Source organism: Anas acuta, chromosome 15, assembly GCF_963932015.1.
Source record: "Anas acuta chromosome 15, bAnaAcu1.1, whole genome shotgun sequence".
NCBI lineage: Eukaryota > Metazoa > Chordata > Aves > Anseriformes > Anatidae > Anas > Anas acuta.
Genome location: NC_088993.1, coordinates 17,776,679 through 17,800,038, shown reverse-complemented (window position 1 = coordinate 17,800,038; position 23,360 = coordinate 17,776,679). Strand labels below are relative to the sequence as shown.

At 53.1% G+C, this 23,360-nt stretch overlaps 3 protein-coding genes across 4 annotated transcripts; 1 reads left to right on the top strand and 2 right to left on the bottom strand.

Annotated features, from left to right (window-relative positions):
- Positions 1–190: 190 nt before the first annotated feature.
- Positions 191–5,465, bottom strand: PLK1 (polo like kinase 1). The gene is made up of 10 exons (XM_068699981.1): positions 5,077–5,465; positions 4,829–4,997; positions 4,575–4,719; positions 3,996–4,089; positions 3,230–3,449; positions 2,761–2,919; positions 2,460–2,537; positions 1,809–1,963; positions 1,164–1,346; positions 191–938 (listed from the first exon to the last, which is right to left on the bottom strand). The coding sequence occupies exons 1-10, from the start codon at positions 5,455–5,457 to the stop codon at positions 732–734; spliced, it is 1,791 nt and encodes a 596-aa protein (XP_068556082.1). The 5' UTR covers positions 5,458–5,465; the 3' UTR covers positions 191–731.
- Positions 5,466–7,137: 1,672 nt separating this feature from the next.
- On the bottom strand, positions 7,138–13,105 carry DCTN5 (dynactin subunit 5). 2 transcript variants are annotated; one of them, XM_068699983.1, is made up of 7 exons: positions 12,963–13,105; positions 12,812–12,880; positions 12,571–12,689; positions 12,017–12,128; positions 11,264–11,366; positions 10,792–10,883; positions 7,138–7,363 (listed from the first exon to the last, which is right to left on the bottom strand). In XM_068699983.1, the coding sequence occupies exons 1-7, from the start codon at positions 13,008–13,010 to the stop codon at positions 7,343–7,345; spliced, it is 564 nt and encodes a 187-aa protein (XP_068556084.1). In that variant the 5' UTR covers positions 13,011–13,105; the 3' UTR covers positions 7,138–7,342. The 2 variants fall into 2 exon arrangements, with proteins under 2 accessions (XP_068556084.1, XP_068556083.1); XM_068699982.1 differs by lacking the exon at positions 7,138–7,363 and adding an exon at positions 8,810–9,460.
- Positions 12,955–22,991, top strand: PALB2 (partner and localizer of BRCA2). Its single transcript, XM_068699979.1, is given in 15 exon segments — positions 12,955–13,053; positions 13,055–13,128; positions 13,130–13,193; positions 13,606–13,665; positions 13,764–13,866; positions 14,069–15,979; positions 16,697–17,496; positions 17,834–17,917; positions 18,777–18,938; positions 19,453–19,538; positions 19,818–19,979; positions 20,129–20,245; positions 20,618–20,705; positions 21,742–21,890; positions 22,715–22,991. Coding segments are annotated over 15 exon segments (4,176 nt in total). The 5' UTR covers positions 12,955–12,969; the 3' UTR covers positions 22,947–22,991.
- Positions 22,992–23,360: the final 369 nt, after the last annotated feature.

Here is a 23,360-nt window from a genome sequence, read left to right as displayed (position 1 = left end):
ACCCCACAGTCTGTTCCTTGTTTATTTTGGTGTATCCAAAGGGAAAGCCCAGGGCTCAGCCCAGGCTGAGGCTGTTTGGAAGCACACAGGACAAACTCCTGAAGGTGACCTGTCTTGGTCAGGGGATGCAGGGGGGAAAGCTGCTACTTCTCTTAGAAGGAGCTAAAGGGAGTCAAGACGAGCCAGACACTACAGCAAACAATCTTTAATCAAGTTATGCAATATACAAAAGTTTAGTTTTCATGTAGACCAAGTTCAGTATTAAAAGGCTGACTGCTCAGTCCCAACTGGGGCATGTTAAATATCTTAGTTATGCTGCTACAAAATGGAACGAGCCTGGAGCATCAGGCAGACATGTACACATAAACTTACATGATAGTTCTGGGGAGAACCCCACACTTTGTCTCATCAGAAGGCCCAAGAACCTCCAACAAGAGGGTTGTTCTGAGTCAAGCTTTTGGAAATTATGAAAAAAGACTATATATGCAATTAAAAAAAATAGACTTTGTATGGGGAGGGAGGAGCAAGAAGCCCCTCTGTGCACCGCTCACAGTGAACACAGGACCATTCCTCACAGCATCGGGGCTCCCCTGAGGGCAGCTAGGCCATCCCCAGGAGCAGGAGCCCAGCCAGGTGATGGCAGCTTACAGTACAAGCAGGGATGCTAACAGACTTCCCTGTCCACAGCCAGGCCAGTTTGGCACAGATGTTGATTCCATCAAGACCAAGACCTAAGCAGAGGCTTTCACACGGGTTGAGCCAGACTTTGAACTGAGGAGTTTCTCCACCATGGTGCGAGCGTAGCGTAGTCGGCTGGCCAGCTCCTTGCAGCATCCATGCTCCTCAATGAGGCTCAGCTTGTACGTGCGGAAGTCCCGTTTCTCATCTATGTATGTGACAGCAGCCATGAGAGGGCACAAGATGACTTTGGTGTGGTCCTGTAGAGAGAGAACACAGGGTCAGTCCTGAGCACACTGCTCCCTGGTGGAACTGGATGGTTTAGATACCAGCAAGCAGAGCAGGGAGCTTTCCAGTGTTACGTTCACTGGGCAAGGCTTCATCTCAGGTTATAGCCCCCTCCTGGGATCACTGCCTTGCCGTGCAGCAGGGCTGTTTGATCAGCTGGAGCTACAGGCCTGGCAGAATCGAAGCAACATCCTCACCTGGAAGAAGTTGATCTGCACGGTGCCGTTGCTGAGGTGCAGGACGATGGCACTACGGGTCCGGAACCACGTGCAGAGGTAGGGTAAACGTGCAAGCTCATCTCCTTCCCGAGGTGTGATGTTAGCACCTGCCTTCAGCAAGTGCTCGCTCATGTAGTTCCGGAAGTATTTCAATAGTGTTATCTGCAGATAGAAGAGGCTATGAAAGACAGGCTGAGGATGACCCTTGCTATCTGTGGAGGGCAAAGGGCTGCTATCAGAGACCCAGAGACTCCTTATGTCTTTCAGAGTAAGTGGTCACCGCACAAGTTTATGCAAGTTTTCATACAACAAAGTTAACTCTGGTGATACTTGAGACTCATTTTGCTGAACACCTCGGTCCATTTAAGTCTTGTGAGTGCTCATTTCTGTGAAGCTGCTCATAAATGAGCCTTAGTTAGCAACTAGAAATACACAGTGCAGGCAGCCAGTGTTTTCTTTCAGGCCACATTTTACCAGCCAAGAGGAAGCCTGCAGAACGCAAGCACCCCTGAGTCACAGATGTTTCTCTGTAGAGCCCACCCTGCAGCAAAGCCCAATATGGCTGGCAGAAGTCTCACCAGGAGCAGCCACCCACCAGCAAGGGCTCCTGTCCCCAGGACTGACCTTCTTGTTCAAGGCAGAGGGATAGGATCTCACAGTGAAATAGGACTCGGTATTGTTTTGCTCAATGTACTGCAAGCTGTCCCCATCGTTGTACATGATGAGACGAGTGGAGTCATTGAAGAGAACCCCTACACTGTTGTCACACAGCTGATAACCTAGTTCAAAAGAGAGCCTGTTAGACCATCACATGCATGGGACCCCCGGTTATATGAAATACAGAGGCAGAAGACTTATCTGGGGCTTCCCCAACAGCTACCCCACTGAGCCTAAAGATCCTCCTCTTCACCAAGGGCTAGGAGGCACTTTTCCTCCTCTGGACTTATCCTCCCTTGTTGCACCATCTGCTGCAGAAGCAACTTCAACTCCCACCCTGAGTACACATGCCCTCTGCAGAGCAAGTCAAGCCACCCTGGGTGCATGGGATCATGCAACACAGCTGTTTGCCACTCTTAAAGTAGCCAGGGAGGACATTCAGTGACAGCTACTCTGGTTTCACTGAGTGTTTGGTAATGTTCCTGGCAGTGGTCTTGAACCCAACCCCACGTGAATAAGTTGATTAAAGAACCAGACCTATACCATGCCCAAATGAGAGCATCCTCCAGCTGCTTCAAAAATCACAAGAGGCTGAAGTATTGCCACCATATTATTTACCTAGACCATATTTATCTGAGTAGTCCACCCATTTGCTAACCCAGAAGATGGGAATGCAGGCTGGGTCTTCAGCTTCTTCTGCAAAGAGGAAAGGAGTTTGTTAGAAGACATTTCAGGCCATCATGTGCACCACAACAAGCAAGCAAGGCCAAGAGGAAGGTGAGTAGCTTCTACATTGCCTCTCAGCCTTCCAGGTAGAAGTTGAGGTCAGTTGGCACCCTCACTTCAGACAATAGCATCAGAATGACAGAAGTTATCCAAGAAGGCCAGTGCCTGTGGGATTGTCCCCAGCCAGACTCACCTTGTCTCACTGCCACTCTCTCGGAGGGTTTGGCTGAGTTGACTGCAGTCAGCTGCTGTAACATGTCAGCTAAATGACAGGCAATGGTGTCTCCTAGCTCCCGCAGCCCAGCTACATCTTCTTTTTCAGGCAAGTTCTCTACTGCAGGGCTGTCTGGTCCTGGGCCAAGAAAGAAGATTGCAGAGGCATGACCAGAAAGTAGGTTTCTAAGAGCACCAGATTTACATCCTACCCTAGCTGTAAGGAACACCTTATATACCACATAGCTGAAGCTAGTGCAAGCACTTCATCCCTGCTTTGGTTCTGGGTAAAGAGCAAGGACTCTCAGTCACAAAATGCTCCAGTTTTCAGAAGAATTGGGAGAACAGCAGGAGGCAGCACCACGTTCCCCACTGATGGGTCTGGATGCTGCTGGAAGCCAGGCAGGCTCTCACCCAGTGCTGCAGCCATAGTCCTCGCTTGCACTTACCTTTGTTGAGTGCAGTCAGCGGCTTTCGCCCGTTCAGTTCTAGCGCGCTGGGAGCGATTGAAAACCTCGGCGCGATGGTGAGACAGCTGGTGGGCAAGCGGCTGGGGATGTACCCCGAGGTGAAGAACTCGTCGTTCAGCAACTCGTCGATAGTCGGGCGTGTGGCAGGGTCTGACCTTAGCATCTTCTGAATGAGGTTAGCAGCTACAGGGTTGATGTGCTAAGAGGAGAGAGCCGGAGATCACAGATAAGGGTTGGGGACAAGCACACGCTAGCAGCAAAGGCGCTGGGTGCACAACACAGGCAAAGCTCTGCTCAGAGCAGAGCTCTCGTGCTGGTCAGGCAAGCAGGATGCAAGCCTGGGGAAACAGTGACACCGGTATGGAGAGCAGCTTTCTGTCAGCATTCAAAGCTAAAACTCAGCTTAGTCATTAAAATTCAACTTGGTCTTTAGCAAAACCAAGCTGAGAGCAGCAGGATAAGACCTGGGCCAAGTCTCATCTTATCTGTAGCTGGACTTGAGCAAATCCATCTAACCCCACATGATGAGCACCCAGCTCACATTTTCTGAATCAAGAAGGTGCTGCTGGCCCCTCAGGAAGAAACTGGCCCTACAGATTCGTTCTACCACCACCTGAGACAATCCCCTCCTAGCACACTGCAATAAGAGCTGCTTTGCCATCAGACGAGAGCCCACTGAAGTGGCAGAAACAGGATGCAAGAATGGCTGCAAGGTGAACAGATCCACCTGTGGGAAGCCTCATACCTTGGGAATAGTATACTCGTTCTTCTTAATTCGGATGTATGTTTCTTTCAGACAGGAGGTTTCAAAAGGTGGTTTTCCCACCAGCAGAGTGTACCTGTGTGTTTGCAGACAGAGATGTGCATCAGTTTTACATAAGTCAGCAAAGAGACAAGACTTGTGCACAGCAGGAATCCCACCATAAGTACATCCTGCAGTTTTCTGGGCAGAGGGAACACACAGCACTGTAAGCACAACAGAGCTGGCAGTTACACTACTGCCCCTGGTTCCTGCCTGCCATGAGAAGGGAAGCTGGGATCTGGAGAAAGCCCCGGTGAGAAGTGAGGACTGCTGGGAAAAGGCCTCCAGACAGCCCTGCTGCGTAGCACACGAGTCTACAGACACGCACTGTGTGTGCAGAGCACCTGGGAGGTCAGGTGCAGGCTGGCAGCAGCACTCAGCCCTGCAACATGTACTCTGGTAACAAATCCAAAGCTCCAGCGCACACCAAGCCCTCACGGGGTCCAACAAGACCTAGACCACAGGGACTGCCCAGCCCCACGCCCAGCAGGTACCACGGCCAGCCAAGAGATGTTTACTCACATGATGCAGCCGATGGACCAGATGTCTACCTCGAAGCTGTGCCCCTTCTTGCCCAGCACCTCTGGGGCGATGTAGTTGGGAGTCCCACACAGGGTCTTCTTGCGCTCGCCATCGTACTCCACCTTGGTGGCCAGGCCAAAGTCGCCTTGGGGAGAGAGGGAGAGGGAGGTGGGAGTGTGAGCAGGGAGCGCCCGGCTGGCTGCTTCTGGCTGCAGGACGGCGGCAGGGGCGCAGCGGGGCGTCGTGGCACCTACCGATCTTCACCTCCATGTCGTCGCTGAGGAAGAGGTTGCCCAGCTTGAGGTCTCGGTGGATGACGCGGTGGCTGTGCAGGTACTGGCAGCCCAGGATGGTCTGGCGCAGGTAGTAGCGCACCTCGGGCTCGCTCAGCGCCTTCCGCCGCTTGTGCAGCTCCAGCAGCGACTGCGGGACACGGTCAGCGCCCGGTGGAACCCCCCCAACCCCCCTCCATCCCCATCCCCGTGCCCCCCCCGGCTCTCACCCTGCGGCGGCAGAGCTCCAGCACCACGTAGACGAAGTCGGCGTCCTCGAAGAAGCTCTGGAAGCCGACGACGTGGCGGTGCGCCAGGCTGCGGTGGATGGCGATCTCCATGGACATCTTCTCCTTCTGGTGCGGCTTCACCAGCAGCGCCTTGGGCACCACCTTGCCCGCGAACACCTCGCGGCTCTCGGCCTCGGCCAGCTCGTAGCAGCGCGCGAAGCCGCCCTTGCCCAGGAAGCGGCCCCGCAGGTAACTGCGCCGCGTCCGCGGGTCCACCAGCACCTTCGGCACCTCCTTGCCGCCCGCCGCCGCCGCGGAGCCTCCGCGAGCCGCCTCCGCCGGCACCGCCGCCCGCGACGGCCGCGCACCCGCAGCGCTCATGGCGGGGCCTCGGGGCTGTGGACGGGACGGGACCGGGACGGGAGGAGCGGGGCCGGGGGGAGCGGCGCTGCCGGGGCCCGGGCGCTGTGGGAGCGGTGCCGGTGCTGCCGGGGGCGGCGCGCGGCGGATTCAAACCCGGCCGTTACGGGCCGCGGGCGCTGCCCATTGGCCGCGAGGATTTAAAATCCACGCCGCCGCCGCGGGGCACCATGGGAGCGCCCCGCCCGCCTTAAAGGGGGCACGGCCGGGGGGGGCCCACAGCGCCCCCCCCACACCCCATGGGGAGCCCCCCCCCAGGGGCCCAGCAGCCGCCATGGGGGGGAGGGGGTTGATGAGGGGGGGCTCCTGCCGCCGTCCCCGGGTTTGCGCGCAGCTCCTGGCCGCGTTGCCCCGGTACATTCAGTCCGAGCACCCAAAAGGGAAATAAAACTCCCCGTGGCAGAGCATCCCCCCCCCCGGGCAGCCCCCCCCGCAGCCGGGAGCTCCCCGCAGGGCCGAGCCCCGCAGCCCCCCCTCAGCCGGGCGGCCCCAGCCCAGCGCCTCCGGCAGCGCTCCCCAGCAGGGACCTGGGTGGCTTACGGAGCACGTCTCCGCGTTCACCCCCAAATCTCAGCGATTTGGGGCAAGTTTGGACAGTTTTGACAATTTTTATTCTGTAGGACCCCCCCCCCCCGTTCCTGGCGTTATCTTCTGCCTCCCCCTCCTGCTGCCTGGGTCGATGTTCTGCCAGTTGAGTGCAGCCGCGTGGGGCCTCACCCAGGGCTCTGCGCTGCCCTCCTGCCACCCCCAGGCCGAGCGCTACCTGAGGAGAGCGGCCACGAGGGATCACAGCCGGGGGGTCGCACCCGGGGGGATCACACCCAGGGGCCTGCACAGCCCCTTCCTGCCTCCTCGTGTCATTTGTTAAGGAAACTTAAGCTCACATTCTCCCTCCAGGCCCGCACGCTCCCACCCTGCTGCAGCTGGAGTGAGGGCAGTTCTCTCTCCTGGCGTCCCTTTCCCACCCATGAAAGCCATTTGTTTTACTCCAGGAAACAGACGCCTGGGCAGCAGGTTCTGTGCTCCTGCCGTTTGCTCGGACCTTGGGGGCTGCAGATGTCAGCTAACGGCTAGCCGGGTGCTCCAGCCAGTGATCTCCCCGGGTAGCTCAGAGTCCGGCCCTTGCCTGAGAGTCCAGTGCCCAAGATGTGTCCTAGAGACCAAACAAGGAGCCAGGTGATCATTAGGGCAGGCAGCAAGCTGTTATTTCTCTGATGGCATCAGACCACCTCAGGAAGTTCTGCTCCATGCACAGCAGCCGTAGCCCCCACTGAGCCAGTTTGTTACCGTCACTGCCTTCCCACAGAGCCCTCCGGTCAGCAGCTCCCCACCACTCCGTGTGCTTAGCATCTACCCTACAACCTCCAGCAGCTGGCAGTGGGCACCAAGTGGCAGAGAGGAGCACTGTGAAGCCCCAGCTGTACGCTCCTGAGGACTCTAAATGCCCTGCGTGAGAGTGAACAGCACAGCCCACAAGCCTTGGTCAGAGCACACTGGAATAAAGCACATGGGGTCAGGGAAGCAAGGGATGTAGTGTTTGAGGCGACCACTTCTCAAAGATTCCTGAAAGGAGGAATTTCCCTCCCCAAGTGTGCTTCCCCCCCACCTACAGCTATGCTTCAGCTACGCAGCAAAGCCCGCTGTGAGAAGTCATCTTTATTGCACAGCAGTTGACATCAGGCAGTTATTTGCCGGGGGCCGCAGCAGCACGCCGCCTCCTCGCACTCCATCTTTGCAGAGAGCTGGCAGTGGCACCCCAGGTCGGTGACGTTTCGGAGGACAGGAAAAAGTAGCCAAATGTAAGGAATGTTAACGCTGAGCATTTGGGATCTTCAGTGGCGACATGTTATACCCTGGCAGAGGCCACCTTGACAGAGACAACAAAACAGGTTTTAATTAAGGCAGGAGGGCTGCTCAGCCTGCTGGGTGGCAGTGGAGGCTGAGAAATGCGTAGTGCTCCGTGTACTTACGTGCCCCTCAGTGCCCTGCAGCCGTGCTGCTCGAGTGGAAATGCATCATCCTGAGCCTCTTCCACCAGCAATCCCAGCTCCACTCAGACTCACATCCCTTAACTCGGCAGCCACCTCCTCCTGCCCCCTCCCAGCCCAGCAGCCCAGCTTCGCACCGCCCCTCGTGGTCTTTAATCCAGCAGTCCCAGTGAAGAGGGCAGTGGTGTTGGAACCCCGAAGTGACACATGGGAACACAGCACACACACAGGCCCTCCCTCACCAGCTACATGGCTGCGTCCCGCACTTCAGGGGACAGATGATGGCAACCTAACGGGGCAAAGGAGTACTGACAAGTGGCAGCACAAACACCTACATGTCCGGCCTGCAGGAAATCTTGTGGGACTGCCAAAACCTGTCAGGTCTTGTGACCGAGTGGGCCTCCTATAGCCCCTCACAGCACAGGGCTTTTGCAAGGGCCAGTAAGATTCTGGACAGGAGGAACTGAATATTTGTTGAAGTTGAAGTCAATGAGAAAGCTGCCTATAGCACAAACCTAGTACAAGAACACTTGCAACTTGATGTTTTTTCTACCCAGAAAAAGTGGCAAGCCTGGGCCTTTCACATGGACATAACCCCGGCCTAGAAGATCAGAGGAAGAGCACAGCTGCCTCCTGCACTTGTCTGCACTCCAGCTCCAGGGGAGGCTCGAGGAGCACAGCTCTCCTGGAACAGGTGGTTCTAGCCAGGATGGGACTAGGTGATACAACTGTCCTGCTGGAGCTGGGCTTCCAGCAAACATTTTACCTCTCTTGAAACCAAGCAGATGACCTAACTGATCTATTGCATCGAGATTTCAGCCCAGTTCTTGCAGCTTCAACAAAAAAAAACCAACAAAACTTTGTCTTCCTGTCCCAGCTGTGCCTCCTGCCACAAGCTAGCTCCAGCTCCTGCTTTTCTTGCAGGGGTCACACCTTCTGGAACAGCCAGATTCAAAGAGGCCATTTCCAAAGCCTGAAGGAACACTACTGGAGCTGCCGCTGTTCCAGTAGGTGTGTCTGAAGTTCCAGTGCTGGAGAGAGGATTGTACAGGCACCGTGGTGGCTTTGGCACTCTCACTTCAGCGTCAAGACATGAAGCAAAGTCGTTCTGTAGCAGGGGCATTATGAACCAGCAATGCTGGAATGATTTGCTGGTGAAAGTCATCAGCTCAGACACAGCAGCAGAAGCTGTTTCACGCTGCGCTTCACTTCTTGGATGCACTGACACTGCCTGTCGGAGTCAGGCCAAGAGACTGGCTCATGTGCACAGGCACAACAGGAGCCTCACTGGTCTCAAGTTTGGTTTGAAAAGTCACAACCTTGAGTTACTTGAACAACTTAAGAGGCTTTAATTTATGTACAGTAAAAATACAAACAAAGCAGACAGTGGTTTTACATTAGATTAACAGCAGTTACTACACACTTTAGTACTTGTACAGCTATTTGCTATTTAAGGTCTATCAGTACTTTGCACTATATACAGCAGCTGAAGGCTCCAGGACTGCTGTATGCTGACTACATAATCAAAATGCATTCTGGCCTCCTGCTGCTACGCTACAACATGCAGGAGCCCCAGTTTTAGAAGTTACAGAGGGCTGATGTTAAGATCTAACACGGACAGAGCGGGCAAATTCACTTTTGGCCAGTTGTCTGGTATTGAGGCAGGTACCCACAAGCGTCAGCTGTCTCCAACGTGCATACAGCCGTTCCCAGGAAGAACTAATCCTGCTGTATCGCTTGTCCAAAATGAAATGTTCACTCTTTCCAAGATGTCTGAATTTCTATCTTCAGTTTTATAATGCAGAGAAGCACCAAAGAGCTTTCTGCAAATACATACACTGGATAACAAGTGGGGACAACTGCAGCATTCTCTCACCCACCTCCAGTGTCTGCTTTTAACTCCCCACTTTCTGCTGCACTGAGTTCTGAGAGTGGCACGGTACTTCTCTTTCCAAAGCCTTTTGGCTCTCTAAGGTCTGCAATGTTCAGGAGAAAGAACGTGCATCAGCAAAGAGAATCCTAACCCTGCACGATGGGCAAGAGCACTGCACTGGTGTCTGCTGTAAGAGCTACGAAGCATCCTGTCAGGCTGTTGTGGTTTAACCCCAGCAGGCAGCCAAGCACCACACAGCAGCTCCCTCACTCCCCCTCAGCGGGACGAGAGGGAGAATCAGAAAGGGACAAGTGAGAAAACTCAGCGCTTGAGATAAAACAGGAGCTGCACACACAAGCAAAGCAAGATAAGGAATTCATTCACCCCTGCCATCGGCAGGCAGGTATTGAGCTGCTTCAAAGAAAGGAACATCTAGCAGTGACCTGGGAAGACAGATGCTGTAACTCCAAACGTCCCCCTCACCCTCTTTCTTGCCCCCAGCTTTTATTGCCGGGCCTGCTGTCATGGTATGGGGCATCCCTTTGGCCAGGCTGGGTCAGCTGTCCTGGCTGTGTCCCCTCCCAGCCTACTCGATGGCAGCGCGGCATGGGAAAGAGAAGGCCTTGAATGAGCACAAGCACTGCTCAGCAACAGCTAGAGCACCAGCGTGTTATCAACACTGTTATCACGAACACAAAACACGGCACCAAACGAACTACTATGGACAAAGTTAGCTCTGTCACAGCCAATACCAGGCCACAGGCAAGGCGTACAGAGATAGTTTCAAGGTCAGCCCGAAGTTCTAAAGCCTATCGCAGGATGGTGAAAGATACTGTGCGCCCCACAGGAGAGAATCTCAGTCCACAGGGAGAAAAGGAAGACACGATCCACCTCAAAACACAGGCCTGTACATCAGCAAATGTTTTTGTGAAGGAAAGCATTGCCTCTGATGAACCGTGGGAAATAACTGCCTACAAGTCCATCAGCCACACAGCACTGCTGCTCTAGGATGGAGGCTGCTTCTAGCAAAGGCAAACCCACTTGGCTCTGGGTCAGGAACAGAACAGACATGAAAGAGGGGCTTTGGCTGCAGAGTATGTTCTGTCAACTCTGCCTTGTTCTGCAGCTGAAACGTGGAGATGCTGCCCTGAAGGGCACAGAAGCAGCTTTCCTAAGCCCAGAACATTTAATGACACAATTCAGACAACACGGAATGAATTACATTCAAATGAGCGTACAGAGGTTACACAACAGGACACAGCAGCTCCCCAGGGCACCGCTTGGCCAGACCTTTAGTGGTGAGGAACACTCACAGGAGGGGTCGGGAACAGCAGAGGGCCATGCCCTGGACTCCCAGAACAAATTCCTCTCCCTGCCCCCAAACACTCCTACGCGCCGTTACTGCTGTGCAACGCGGTAAATGGGCTACTAGACCTGGGTGAGCGGCAAGAACTTCTGGTAATAGCTCTTTGTCACGTCAATCATGAGCTCCTGGGTACATTCCGGGAGTTCACCGGAGAAGAGTCCTGCAAGAAGAACAAGAGTGTGACCACCGGGAAGGCAGAAATAATATATAAATTAAAAAAAATTTCAACAGAAATAAAATACATTTGGTGTTCCAAGCAGCCTCTTTGAGCTGTAGGCAAATACTACAGCAGCAGCTAGGGGCTCTTCTCTCGTGCCGAACAGTACAGCAGGCTCCTTCTGAGTGCGCACACACCGCCCACCGAACACACAGCACGGCGGCGAGGTGCACAAGTCACACTGTGGCTTTGCAGTTCACCAAGCACCCCCCACCCTTACTGCTAGGTACACAATGCCAGTAGGAGTCGTTGCCATCGTGTTTTACTGTACGAATATCCATCTCATCCACATTTACATACCAGTAAAATTGGAGGGAGCATACCTGGGCAGCCTGAGAAGACTGTGAAAGGCGGGACTACTGTTTCGGGAGGCAGCACTGTGTTGTCTAAGATCTTGCAGCAGTCTTTCAAAACGCATCGACGACCCTAAAACACCAGTTAGGCAGAACTTGAACTTAAAATACCAAACGCTTGTGCTTAGTCCTTATAAGTTACCTAAGCTTCAAGGAGTTTAACTCTTTGAAATACATCCTGCATACAGGATCACGCAAATAAATCTCTACCCTGAATGTTCTTCCCAACAGTACTTGGCAGACTGTATCAGCCTGTTTTTTCCTAAGGAAGAGTCCTTTTGCTCTTGACTAACACACATACTTGGCACTGCATGCTAATTTACGTCAGTTTGCACCCAGAACCCGAGTCATGCAGAAACATAGCAAGGCTTTCTGCAGTTCAGCAGAGACCTTGATTATTTCATTGTTTGCACAGGAACCCAATTCTGCCTGTACTTAGTGACACGGCTGCTTCCCTGGACAGGCCCATGGGCCGTGGGGACAATGGCGATCCGGTAAGTGCCTAAGGCAGGGACAAGCCTGCTGGGACTGATTCTCCAAGCAGTGCTCAGCTGCATCTGCCATCCCCAGAACAGCAAAATCAAGAGCACCACCTTCTGTGAAGGATGACACAGCATGCAGTAAGCATGCTTGCTCCTGGCAGCTGGTACACCTCTCCACTGCCGTTACAGAGCCTGAACAATATTCAAGAGACTCGAGGAAAGACTGAGGAAGAGCACTCACAATGACACAGTTCTTGCCTATGTGGACGTAGGAGCCAATCTGGGCTGCGTTGACAACACAGTCCTCTTCTATGAACACGTGATCACCGATGTGGAGCGGGAAAAAAGCAACCCTGTGGCAGAAGAGTCATTTACTCAGGTGGCACAACGCACACACTGTCAGGCCCAGCACTGCACTGCAGTCCCCTGTGTCCTACTGGAAAACCAGAGGCAGACTTGATGCTATGGAGGACTGAACAGTGACTGGTCCTTTTCTCAGATATTTCTAAAAGATGGCACAGATAAACAACAGGGAGACATCACGAGCAAGAATGAGCGAAACACGTTCTTTGCTTTGCTATTTAAATATAGCGCAGTTTTTTCACGTGACAGTCTGAGGGGAACACCAGCCCTCAAGGCAAAGCTGCAAACTGAGGAGTCAGGGGCAGAGGGACACCAGCATCACATTGCTACCAGGGAAACGCATCCCTCTGCACGGGGCTGGGCCTCAGCCGCACGGGAACGCCCTGAGCGCGGGGATTTCGGCTTGGGCAGAGGTCGGGGCGCTGCGCTCACCCTTTGCTGAACTTCTTGAAGGGCGGCCGGATGACGCTGCGGCTCTTCACCACGCAGTGCCGCCCCACGCGCACGTTGGCCAGGTCCCCGCGGATGATGCAGTCGTTCATGACTATGGTCTGCGGGGGGGAGAGGGCGGGGGGGAGACAGGGACGGGACAGGGCCGGGCATGGAGCCGCCGCCCCTGCACGGCTCCGGCCACCCCCGCGCCCCGCCCGGCCCCGCCCGGCCCCGGCCGTACCTTGCCGTTGAGGACGATGTTCTGGCTGCCGCACAGCACCGACTGCCGGCTCACCTTGTTGCCTGACGCCTGCGGGGACAAGGGCAGAGGGATGAGGGGGGGATAACGGGGGGGACACCGGGGCTGTAAGGGCCCGCCCCCCCCCCCGCACCGTCTCGATGTACTCGGACTTGTTGTACAGCATCTCCCCCAGCTCCATGGCCGCGCCGCTTCCGCCCGGCCGCCGCCCGCTTCCGGCGCGTCACACGTCACTTCCTGCCGCCGGCCGCCGCTGCCGCCGCGGGAGCCACCAATGGCGGCGCCGTTGCCATGGGCACGGGGAGAGGCGGCCATGGCCGAGGCGGCGGCGGGAGCGGCGCTGAGCGGGGCCGAGAGGGAGAGGGTGCGGGGGGCGGGGCGGGGATGGGGACAGGGACGGGACCGGGATCGGGACGGGGACGGGGACGGGGACGGGATGAGGCCGGGAAGAGGACCGGGACGGGGGTGGGACTGGGGATGAGGATGGGGATGGGGAGGGGACGGGATCGGGATCGGGACCGGGACCAGGATCAGGATCTGGACCGGGACGGGGAGGGGGACGGAGACGGGGATGGAAATGGGACCGGGACTGGAACCGGGACTGGAACCGGGACGGAGATGGGACCGGGATGGGGACGGGGATGAGGATGGGGATGGGGGCGGGGACCGGGATGACAACGGGGATGGGATGGGGATGGGCCCGGGCCATGCCCAGGTGGCTCGGCCCGGCCCGGCCCGGCCCGACTCCCCCCGACCCCCGTTCGGGTGTCCCACAGCTGCGGGAGAAGCTGGCGCTGCTGCGGCGGGAGTACAGCGAGACGGTCAGCCGGCTGCGGGTGAGCGGGGCGGGCGGCGGCGGGGCCGGGCCCGGCGGGGCCCGCGGGGGGGGTGCCCGGAGGCCGCTCCGAGCCCCGCCGCCGCCTTGTGTCCGCAGCGGGCGCGGCGAGCAGAGCGGGCCCGGGGCCACGCCGGGAGGAGGCCGGCGGAGGACGGAGAGCGGCGGCCCGCGGAGCCGGGGGGGCGGCGCAGCCCCGCAGGTAGGACCGGGAGTGCCCCCCCTGAGCTGCCCCAGCTCGAGCTCGTCATCCTCACCCATCCCCTGCCCGGTGCTTGGCGAGCGGCCCCGCTGGGGTCACAAACCTGTCACAGAACCAGGTCGCTCGCTCTGCGGTAACTTCCCTTTTCCTTGGATGTGACCTTGCTGGGAGTGCTTTACACATGTGAGGTTTTTCCCAACAGGTTCCAGAGGCAGCGAATCTCCTGGTGCTGACAGACACGAAACCTGGTCCGTACAGGCTAAAGCCTGCTCGGCTCCTGACACGGAGAAGAAAACTTCTGTCACACTTAAACACGTTCCTGAGTTTGTCAGTGATGAAGTTAGTTTGCAGGACAGCTCGCTGGCAGAAAGTACACAGGCTCGCCAGGGAAATGCGTGCTGTGGAGGCTCGAGGCCTGCAACCGAGGAGAAAAAAACCCAAACCTCGAGAAGCATGATGAAGCTGAGGAGGAGGAGGACAAAGACTCTGGTATCAGAGAAAAGGGAACCGGTGCATGGTGTGCATCGAGTCAAGGCTGATGAAACAGTGAAAAAGCAAACTGTCAGTGCTGAGCAGCTTCGGTCACCAGTCTTCAGGCAGGGCAGCTTCTCAAACACTGCTGCGAATGCTCAAAGCGAGTCCAGACCTGCAATCGTGGGGAAGCAAGAGGACGGTTTAACTCCTCCAGATGCTGAACTGGGAGTTCTACAGGATGTGCTTGAAGACAGCCTCCCTGTGGGAGTGCCTGAGCTACTGCCGTGTGTCCCGGGGGACAGCAGTGATGTCTGGCAGCCTGAGTCCCCAGGTGCTGTGGCCACATCCGATAACCGTGCGCCTGCACAGCTGCATTCAGAGAATGGCAAATCTGTTTTACTTGGTGCCGGCGGTGATGGTGGAAAAGAATCTTTCAGGGTAATAAAACAAACAGACAGTGAGAGCATACACGGAGATCAGGGGGAATTACGCGGGCTCTTCGGTTTAACATCAGCAAATGAAGTATTGCCCGCCGGCAGAAATAACAGTGTAATGAATGAGAGCAAAAGCCATGAAGGAAATGAAAATGACACTCGTGGTTCAAATGCCTTTCCTTCAGATCTTGCTCTGGGCAGTGCTGAGAAACTGTTGGAGAATCAACAGCTTGAAATTCAGCCTGGACTTTCTCATCTAGAAAATGTAGCAGCTCCTGAAAGTGCACTGAGCTCTTGCACGATGGTTGAGGGGCTTCTCTTTCCAGTCGAATACTATGTCAGGACAACTCGACGCATGTCTAATTGCCAGAGGAAAGTGGACCTTGATGCTGTAATTCTCAGCCAGCTGGGCAGGAGCAAGAAAGGTCAGCGAAGTAAATGCAGACAGAAAGATGCCGATTCAAATCAGCCCTCCCAAGAAACGGTTGAAAATGATTTGGAGTCAGCAGTTGTGCCATTCCCTTTTCTTTGTACAGAAAATGATCCAGTGAATTCAAGTAGTCCTCAGAAAACTCTTCTTACGTCCAGCGGGAGCAGCAATTCACCGGGGTCAGTTTCTCAAAGCAGCACCACAAGCACAAAGCGAGATCAGAGGCGATCGCAGAGGAAACAAAAGGGAAGAAGAAAGTCTGCCTGCAAACCTGTGAGTCAAACGTCACAGGAACTTATAGAAAGTTTGGATCTCATAACACCAAGGGAAAGCAGTAGTCCACTATCAAATGAGTGTCAGAGTGAAAAGGAAAACTGTGAGGCTAATCTCGAAAAGTCATCTTCGGATGAGAGGCGGGTGTCTGTTGCTGCAGCTCTTGGGTCTGGAGCAGCTGGTGTGATACAGCCAACAAGTGCTGATCCTCCAGGTGGAAGCCAAGGGCTTGGCAAATGCCGTAAGACTCTTTTAGAACAGGTTCAAAATCCACTGCAGAAAGGTGACTCTCCAAACCCAAGGAACGAACCTTTTGTCAGCCACACAGGTGATCTGAAATGCAAGCTCAGTGTGTGTCAATCTGATAAGTCTCCAGTGGAACATGTTCAGAGTCAGCACGTGCAAGCAGCCTGCGGGGCTGAACAGCTTCTAGCAATTAACGCCCCTCCACGCCGCTCCCTGCGATCCTCTGCAAGACAGAGAGACAGTCAAGCCTCCAAAGGTATTTCATCAAATACAAGCACTCCCTAAAACTAGAGCCCAAGAGCAAGGCAAGGAAACAGATGAATGAGTTCATGCATTGATGTTTGCACCCTGCTTTATTTATATTCAACAAAATCTGATATGGGGTAATTTTTTTTTTTTTTTTGACAAGTTGTTTTTAAAATTTAGCTCATTGTGGTGCCCATGTGCCTTGCACAATTCCAGAATTTTCTGCCTCAGCACAGTGACAGAGAATGAACGGCTGTGCATGGATAAGGAGCGGGGCTGGGAACTTCATGAGCTGCCTTTCCTTTTGGGGTGGATGTTGTGCACACTCTACCTGATTTTCCAGTAAATGGATGTAAATCTCTGTCCAACTGAGTCTGCATATTAATGATTTTATTTTTTTTTAGCGCTGACAAGTGTGAAACAAAGCTTAGCATACCTAAAAGTCCAGGAATATTGTAGAAAATGTTGGGAGAAAAGCCAAACAAACGGGTCGGGCACTCAGTCAGATTTGACTGTCTTTGGCAGTGATATTTTAGCTGAAGGCTCGATGCAGAGCAGTTGTGGAATAGAGTGTGTTTCCAGCGAAGTGCCACTTCCATGTGGTAAGATGGGTGTGGTTCTTTATTTTTGGAGGATAGATGACACTCTAGATGAGAAATGCTGAAACAGCTAGGTGCTGTCCATGTTATGATGTGGTGTTCTCTCTTAAATTCTTATGTTTGTCTAGATGAGAGCAAAAGACGACCTGGCCATCAAATGGATTCAGAGGGTGCCGCTTCTCTTGGTCTTCCTGCTACAGACGCCGGGACTTCCAGCTCCCTCTTTTCCTTCCGCAGTCACCAGTGGCTGGTCCCCAAACTGGGTATCGAAGAATTTCATCTACCTGATGAGGAATTTGGACTATTAAAACTTGAGAAATGTGAATCTTCCCCTGTGAATGACTTGGAGGCTTTTGTTCCTAGTGTGTTTGGGGATGGGCTGGCTTCAGAAGCTGCAGAAATGAAGGCAGAAGAAAAAGGGCTCAACAGGAATCTGATTTCACCGCTCAAAAGTGGGTCGCCCGAGTCATCTCATTCGGAAAGCCCGGCTTCCAAGATGGAGCTTTCCACACATGAATTGCTATTTACTCCTGTGGGGACTATCTCAACTGGTGCTCCCGTTCAGCCTGAGTCTCACATTTCCTCGTCTATTTTCCCTGTTTTGGGTGCAACTCCGGCTGTTCTGCCATCCGTATGCAGTGAGCTCCTCCCCAGTACATGTTCTGTACCTCCTTTGCCAGTCAGCCCACGCTCCTCTCAAGAAGCACCTGCCCAGGTCATGGATGATGGGGAATGCAAAGACTCTGCCATTCCACTGCACTTGGACATCTGTGGTGCAGGATCTGCTAGACAAGGGGAAGGACAAGGTGCAACATTTCATGTAGAAGCTGACAGACATCCTAATAATAGATCGGATGGGGCTGTGGCCTCGGAGGAGCATCAGCAATCACAGAGCAAACAGCAGAGATCCTGCAGATCCCCCGAGCAGGTAACAAGCTGGCCTCTTTGCCAAGGGTACTAAGCCTTAGTTTTGTGGGTGAGTCCCCTCTTCCATAGTCTCACCTTTCTGAGGAAAGGCCTTGTCTCTGACGGTGAGAATGGGACTGAGAGACGCAAAGTGGTGTTAAAAAACAGTTTCCAGGTGAAAATAGGGAATAAACTGTCAGGGATCTCTTATTTTTCAAAGGCATGCAAGTACAAAAACGTGCTCCTATCTCAGCTCTCTACTGCATGCAAAGTGAATTTACATTTCTGCCTCATTCCTGCAAGTGCCAAATGTAATTTTTGAAGTTGAATTTATCTTAATTTTTTACTTGTTTGTGCAGAAAAAAAATGAAGCAGAACAGTCAACTCCAGTGCTGTTTGATGACCTGGCAGAAGAGAACTTGCAGTTTGTTTCAAAGCTAAAGGTAGGATAACATTTGACAATTGTTTACTGAGTCAGTAGCATCTCTTTAATACAAAGTTTAACAAAAATGCAATAAAAATACAGGGCAGGGGGACGACAGCATTGCCAAATTCATGTGTTGATGTTCACAGCCTTCTGGAACAGAGCCTTCCTTGTATGTGCTGTGACCGAGGCAAATCTTGCCCAGGACTGTTTGCACAGCTGAGCCGACTCGTCCTGTGTTGGGGCCCTTTCACTGTCCTCTTACCTTGCAGGGGGTAGAGCAGGGTTAGCAGGCAAGGAAGCAACATCTGTGGCAAAGCCAGCAGAATTCCAAATGAGCTTGCAGGGGGCTGGGTCACCTTGAGCTTTTCCAAGCTAAACTGCAACGTTTTGCTCAAGAAGAAACCCTGTGGGTTCAGCCAACAATAATATGGCTGAAATTGAAAACTTTCTTACGGGAGAGAAGAGAATGCCCTCGCTTTGTGCAGATTTAAACAGTCTGTACAACTACAAGTCCTGCCTCCTGTGTGTGAAGTAAGGGAAGCAAGCACAGGACTACAGGTAGGCGGTACTCGGGTTTGTTGTGGCTGTGCCGTGGTGCCTCCAGCCCTGTTCCAGCTCTGAGCTCAGTGGGGACCCTGTTGGTTTAGGTGACAAGTGATTTTTGTGAAGTGAGCTAATTTATTCACTGCTCAGAGGGTGCAACCCACCAGCTTTGTTATTCTTGGTGCCTTACTGGCACTTTAGTCAAAAACAAACATCTTGAGAATTAAGGATTAGCCTCAAATTCTCATCACAAGCAAACTTTCCAATGTGGACCTCCATGTTAGATAACCGTGCCCATCAGAAGAAAACCAGCACCGTTTTGTTTTGGACAGGATTCTTCAAGCTCTTGTGCTGTGGACGTGAGCACCGTGTGGTGGGAAGCAGCTGGCTGCAGAGAGCTGTGTGTGGTGACTGCTTGTGAGAATTCAGTTTCCTTGTGGAAACCTCTGGCACCCGACCACTGGGGAAAGGTCTATACTTGGCAGCTGGGAGAGGTATGGACACAATCTTAATTTCTAGAACTTAGAACAACTTCCTTGCACCGGTGTGTTAATTCCCAAGATACAGGGAGCTTGCAGTCTTGGATACAAGGTTTGTTCTTTAGGTGGTGTAAATATTTCAATGCATCAGGCAAGAGAGGGCAGTGATTTATGCTGCTGATGCAGTAGGCCAGTGGTTTGTATGGTGGTGTGTTATCTGCTGGAATTTGATACTTCATGTACCGAACGGTGGCTGCACTGCAGCCTCTCTCTTGTGCTCTTATCTTTAAAAAAAAAAAAAAAAAGATGTCTCTCTGCAGACATCTTTTGATTCGTATCAATAGGTATTATTTGCTTAGGTAAACGTTCAGCAGAAGTTCAGCTGTTCATCTAAGTGTGCTTCTTCAGAGGGGTCTGATAATTTGATCTGCCCCTTGTAATTTTAAATGAAACACTCTAGAAAATGGGAGTAAAGTCAAAGGAAGAGGAACATTGTGGGTGACTCTGTATTCTTGGTTTGCTATTCTAGATTCCTGTAATACAGATCATTCCTCTGCTGGACACCTGTAATCTCATCTGCATAGCACTGGGAAATCTGGAGATTGGAGAAATAAGGTGCTGCATTTATTTCTTACTAGTGCTTTGCACCCTGAATAGCTGCAGCTTAACTCTCCTCTTGTGTGGTGGTTGAAATTGTCTCTTACTAATGTGTCATATTCTCAGTTGCTTTAACAGTTGGAAAATATGGGAGGGATTTCTAAAAACCAACTGAAAAGATTTGCTTATTCGCCCTAGAGGTGCTAGACTGTTTAAGCATATGCTTATTTTTATATACTGTGGTATGTTTGAATTTTGCTCCCTTCTGTCATTATGCATATTTTTGTCTTAATTTAGGCTCTTGCTTTATTCTTCTGAGAGTGACTCATTCAAGCAATCACTAGTGAAAACTGGGAATATAAAAGCTGTTCTTGGGCTGAAGGATAGGAGGCTGGTCAGCAGCAGCAGAAGCATGCAAGAGCAGGAAGTGGAAGTAGTGTCATTTTCTGAGACAGGAAGGTGAGTCTTCTGGTCTGGTCGGGTCTCAGTGTGGCACTTGGAAGAAAAGATGTAGAAAAATGTTGGTTCCTCTTCTTTCTGGTGGGCTGCTGAATGTAGAACATACTGTTCTGGCTGCCTGTTCTCACTTACCTGCATCTGCTGTTCAGGAGCAAGCACGGACAGACCTTGATGCCCCCTGAAGAAACCGTTTTAGCTTTTGCTGAAGTAGAAGGAGAGAAAGATGCCTTGCTCGGCACCACTGCAGTGAACAGCATTGTCGTCTGGTCAGTATTTCTTACGCAATTAAACGATTTAGCTCGCGGGTGTAAGTGGTGGCTCTGCCAGCTGCAGGCGTTACCAAGGGGCATTGGTTGGCTGTCGATTGACCGGTGAAATGATAATTGGCAAAGGGCCTGTGCTGGCACTTTAACTCGTATGCAGCTAGATGGATAGTGAATGAACTATGCTGCTGTAATTCCACTTGCTTTTATGTCAGATCCATCACATCTCTCCCTGTGGCCTCTTGTTGTGTTTTAGTTTGGTTTCTGTGAAACCAAAACTGGCCGTATTATAGTGCATAGGCTTACAGCTGTGGTTAGAAAATACCAGACTGAGGATGGACATGCAGCCAGAATTTGTCTTTCCACCAACTGCAGGAATTTGAAAACAGGCCAGCTCCTGAAGAAGATGCACATTGGTTATTCCTACCCAGCTTCGATCTGCCATCGAGCATATTCCGACTCTGTACGTATGTGAAACGAGGCACGCGGTTCTGCATGCACTGCACTAGCTGTGGTGGCGACTGGAAGGAGTGGGTTTCTAGAGTGGATTGAAATATCATCTCAATTGAGATTCACTGAAGATATTTCAGAGGAAAACAGTTACACTGGTAGCCACACTGGCTACCTCAAATTCTTGGCTTTCTGCAGTACGCTGACTGATAAAGTGAGTGTGATGCATCAAAGCACATTCCAAGGCACAGGCCAGCTCATCTTGTCTGTGGGTAGCAGACGTACTGCGGCCCAACGCTGGTGCTTGGTGAGCCTCTTCCATTTCACAGGTAGCTGCCAGCGTGGTGATGGCATGTTGCCACCATCAGAAGATCTATTTGAAGTGGCTGTCATTATCATACATCCCCAGGGAACAGAAACTGATCAAAACCAAGTTTCACACATGATTCTTTGTCACTTGCTTCTACCTGTGTTGTGATTCTAGGTGGATTTTGTGATTTATCAAGGATTTGATTGTTTTTGGACAGCATTTAACCTTTTGAGACAAGAATGTCTTGTTTGATGATGATAGTTTGAGTCAGACTCTTTGGAGACTTCTTCTGAACATCTCTCTGAGCATACTTCATGCTGGCCTGTGGCTGTTCTGTGAGCTGCTGTTTTCAGCTGTGCTGGTTTTATGGAGTTGTGTTAAATTTATAAGTTCCTAGGGATTAAACTGAGGCCCAGAAATTTTACTTTAAATGTCCCTGGATCCTACAGCAAGTTTAGCTTTTCCAAGTAGAAAGATAAGTGCATAAATCCTTTGGATCACTGAGCTGTCGTTCTGCTGAATTGCATCAGCTCTTATCAGTCAGCAGCTGCTTTTTTTTTTTTAATCTAATTTGATAAGGAAAGTAAACCCTTTCTATTTTATTCAGTAAAAATAATGCATTACTGTCCACGGGACTTTGATTGTAGGGAGAATGTAGCAATTAATTTTTGGAAAATTCTTTGTTCTTTTTCCCCTCCTACTGTTGTTTTTAGTGATGTATTTTTCCTCTGTGTATCAGGGCCTTCTGTTTGTTGTTTTAAGTCATCCACACGCCAAAGAGAGCGAGTCCTGTGGAAATCCTGCATTCCGGGTGATTGCATTCAACCCCAAAACAGCCAGAAGCACTGGAGTGATCTTCTCGTCCCTCCCACCCAGACATGCTGGAAGGTGAGTACTTCGTGGGCCCTGCGTGCTCATCTTCACAATTCCTTGGAGGGGTTCTGGAGGGGAAACCATTAACGAGCCGAGCAGCACTGCTGGCACGGTTCCACGTGCAGTCCTGAGGATGATAAGGGGGCTGCCACCCATCACGTCCATTGGCGCTGCACATATGCTAGAATGCAGTGAGGGTGTGGGCTGTTTCCTGCCCGCTTCCTGCCCAAGTCTGGGAGCTAACCTCTGAGCTCCCTGCGTCACAGCTCAGCAAGGGGCTCTGCTCACCAGGGCTCTGTGGGCAAACAGGAGGATTGATGTTCTGTGTGCTGTACGCTTTTTTCTTTTTTCCACAGAAAGTGACTGTGGAAATGCTGTAACTGCATTCATCAGGCAAGCTCCCTAGTCAGAAACCTCCTGAGCAAGTCTCTGCAAATGAGACTGTTCCAAGCCTTTGTGATGTTAAATAATGCCCTGCTAGGTTTATTTGTGTTAAGCAGCTGTTTGCAGTCCGATGACCTTTTCCTTCCTCCGTCTTGTGTTTTGAAGACTAAGCCCTTTGAGGCTCAGTCTTGCAGTGCGCTTTCTTACATCCGTCACAATATTTCCTATGTGCACGAGGATCAGCAGATTGAGATCTTGGCTTTCACGTACTGAGAGCAGGGCAGGATTGCCTTAACAGCCTGTTCTTTCAGGGGTGCTGGAGATGCAGCATGGAGCATCACCTGGCCTCCTAGGGTTGGCTTAAATTCACTGTTTAACTTTCTGGGTGAAAATATGCAATTTAAAAAACGCTGTGCTCGCGTCTTCCCCAGCGTGACCCTGCTGTCTGCCCGCAGGTACGTGGAGGGCGAGGTGAAGGACGCCCTGGCCGCAGCGGTGCTGTCGTCGGGAGCCATCGCCGTGTGGGACCTGCTGCTGGGGCGCTGCACGGCGCTGCTGCCCCCGGGCCCCGCCGGGAGCTGGGCCCTGGTCCGCTGGAGCGCGGCGGGCGCGGGGCTGCTGGCGGGACGGGGCGACGGCGGCGTCTGCCTCTACCGCTACCGGGCCCCCCGCGCCCCTGCGAGCTGAGCACCCGGGGGGGGGCACCCAGACATTAAAGGGCTGTGAACGGGACGGCTCTGTCTGTGCGCCGGGGGCTGGGGAGGTCCAGGGGGGACCAGGGGGTCTGGGAGGGACTTGGGGGGGCTCCAGGAGTGCTGGGGGGGGGTCCCAAGGGGGGTTGGGGGGAGCCGGGGGAGGTCCCGAGGGGGGTTCAGGAGGTGCTGGGGGGTCCTGGGGGTCCTGAGGGGGAGTCCCAAGGGGTGCTGGGGGGGGGGGGGTCCTGGGAGGCTAGGAGGGAGTCCCGGGGGGACTGGGGGGGTCCTGGGGGTACTGATATGGGGTCTCGGGGGTCCTGGGGGTGCTGGGGGGGGAGGGCCGGGGGTGTTCCCGGGGGGGCTGGGGGGTGGTAACTGGGGGGAGTCCCGGAGGAGCTGGAGGGGA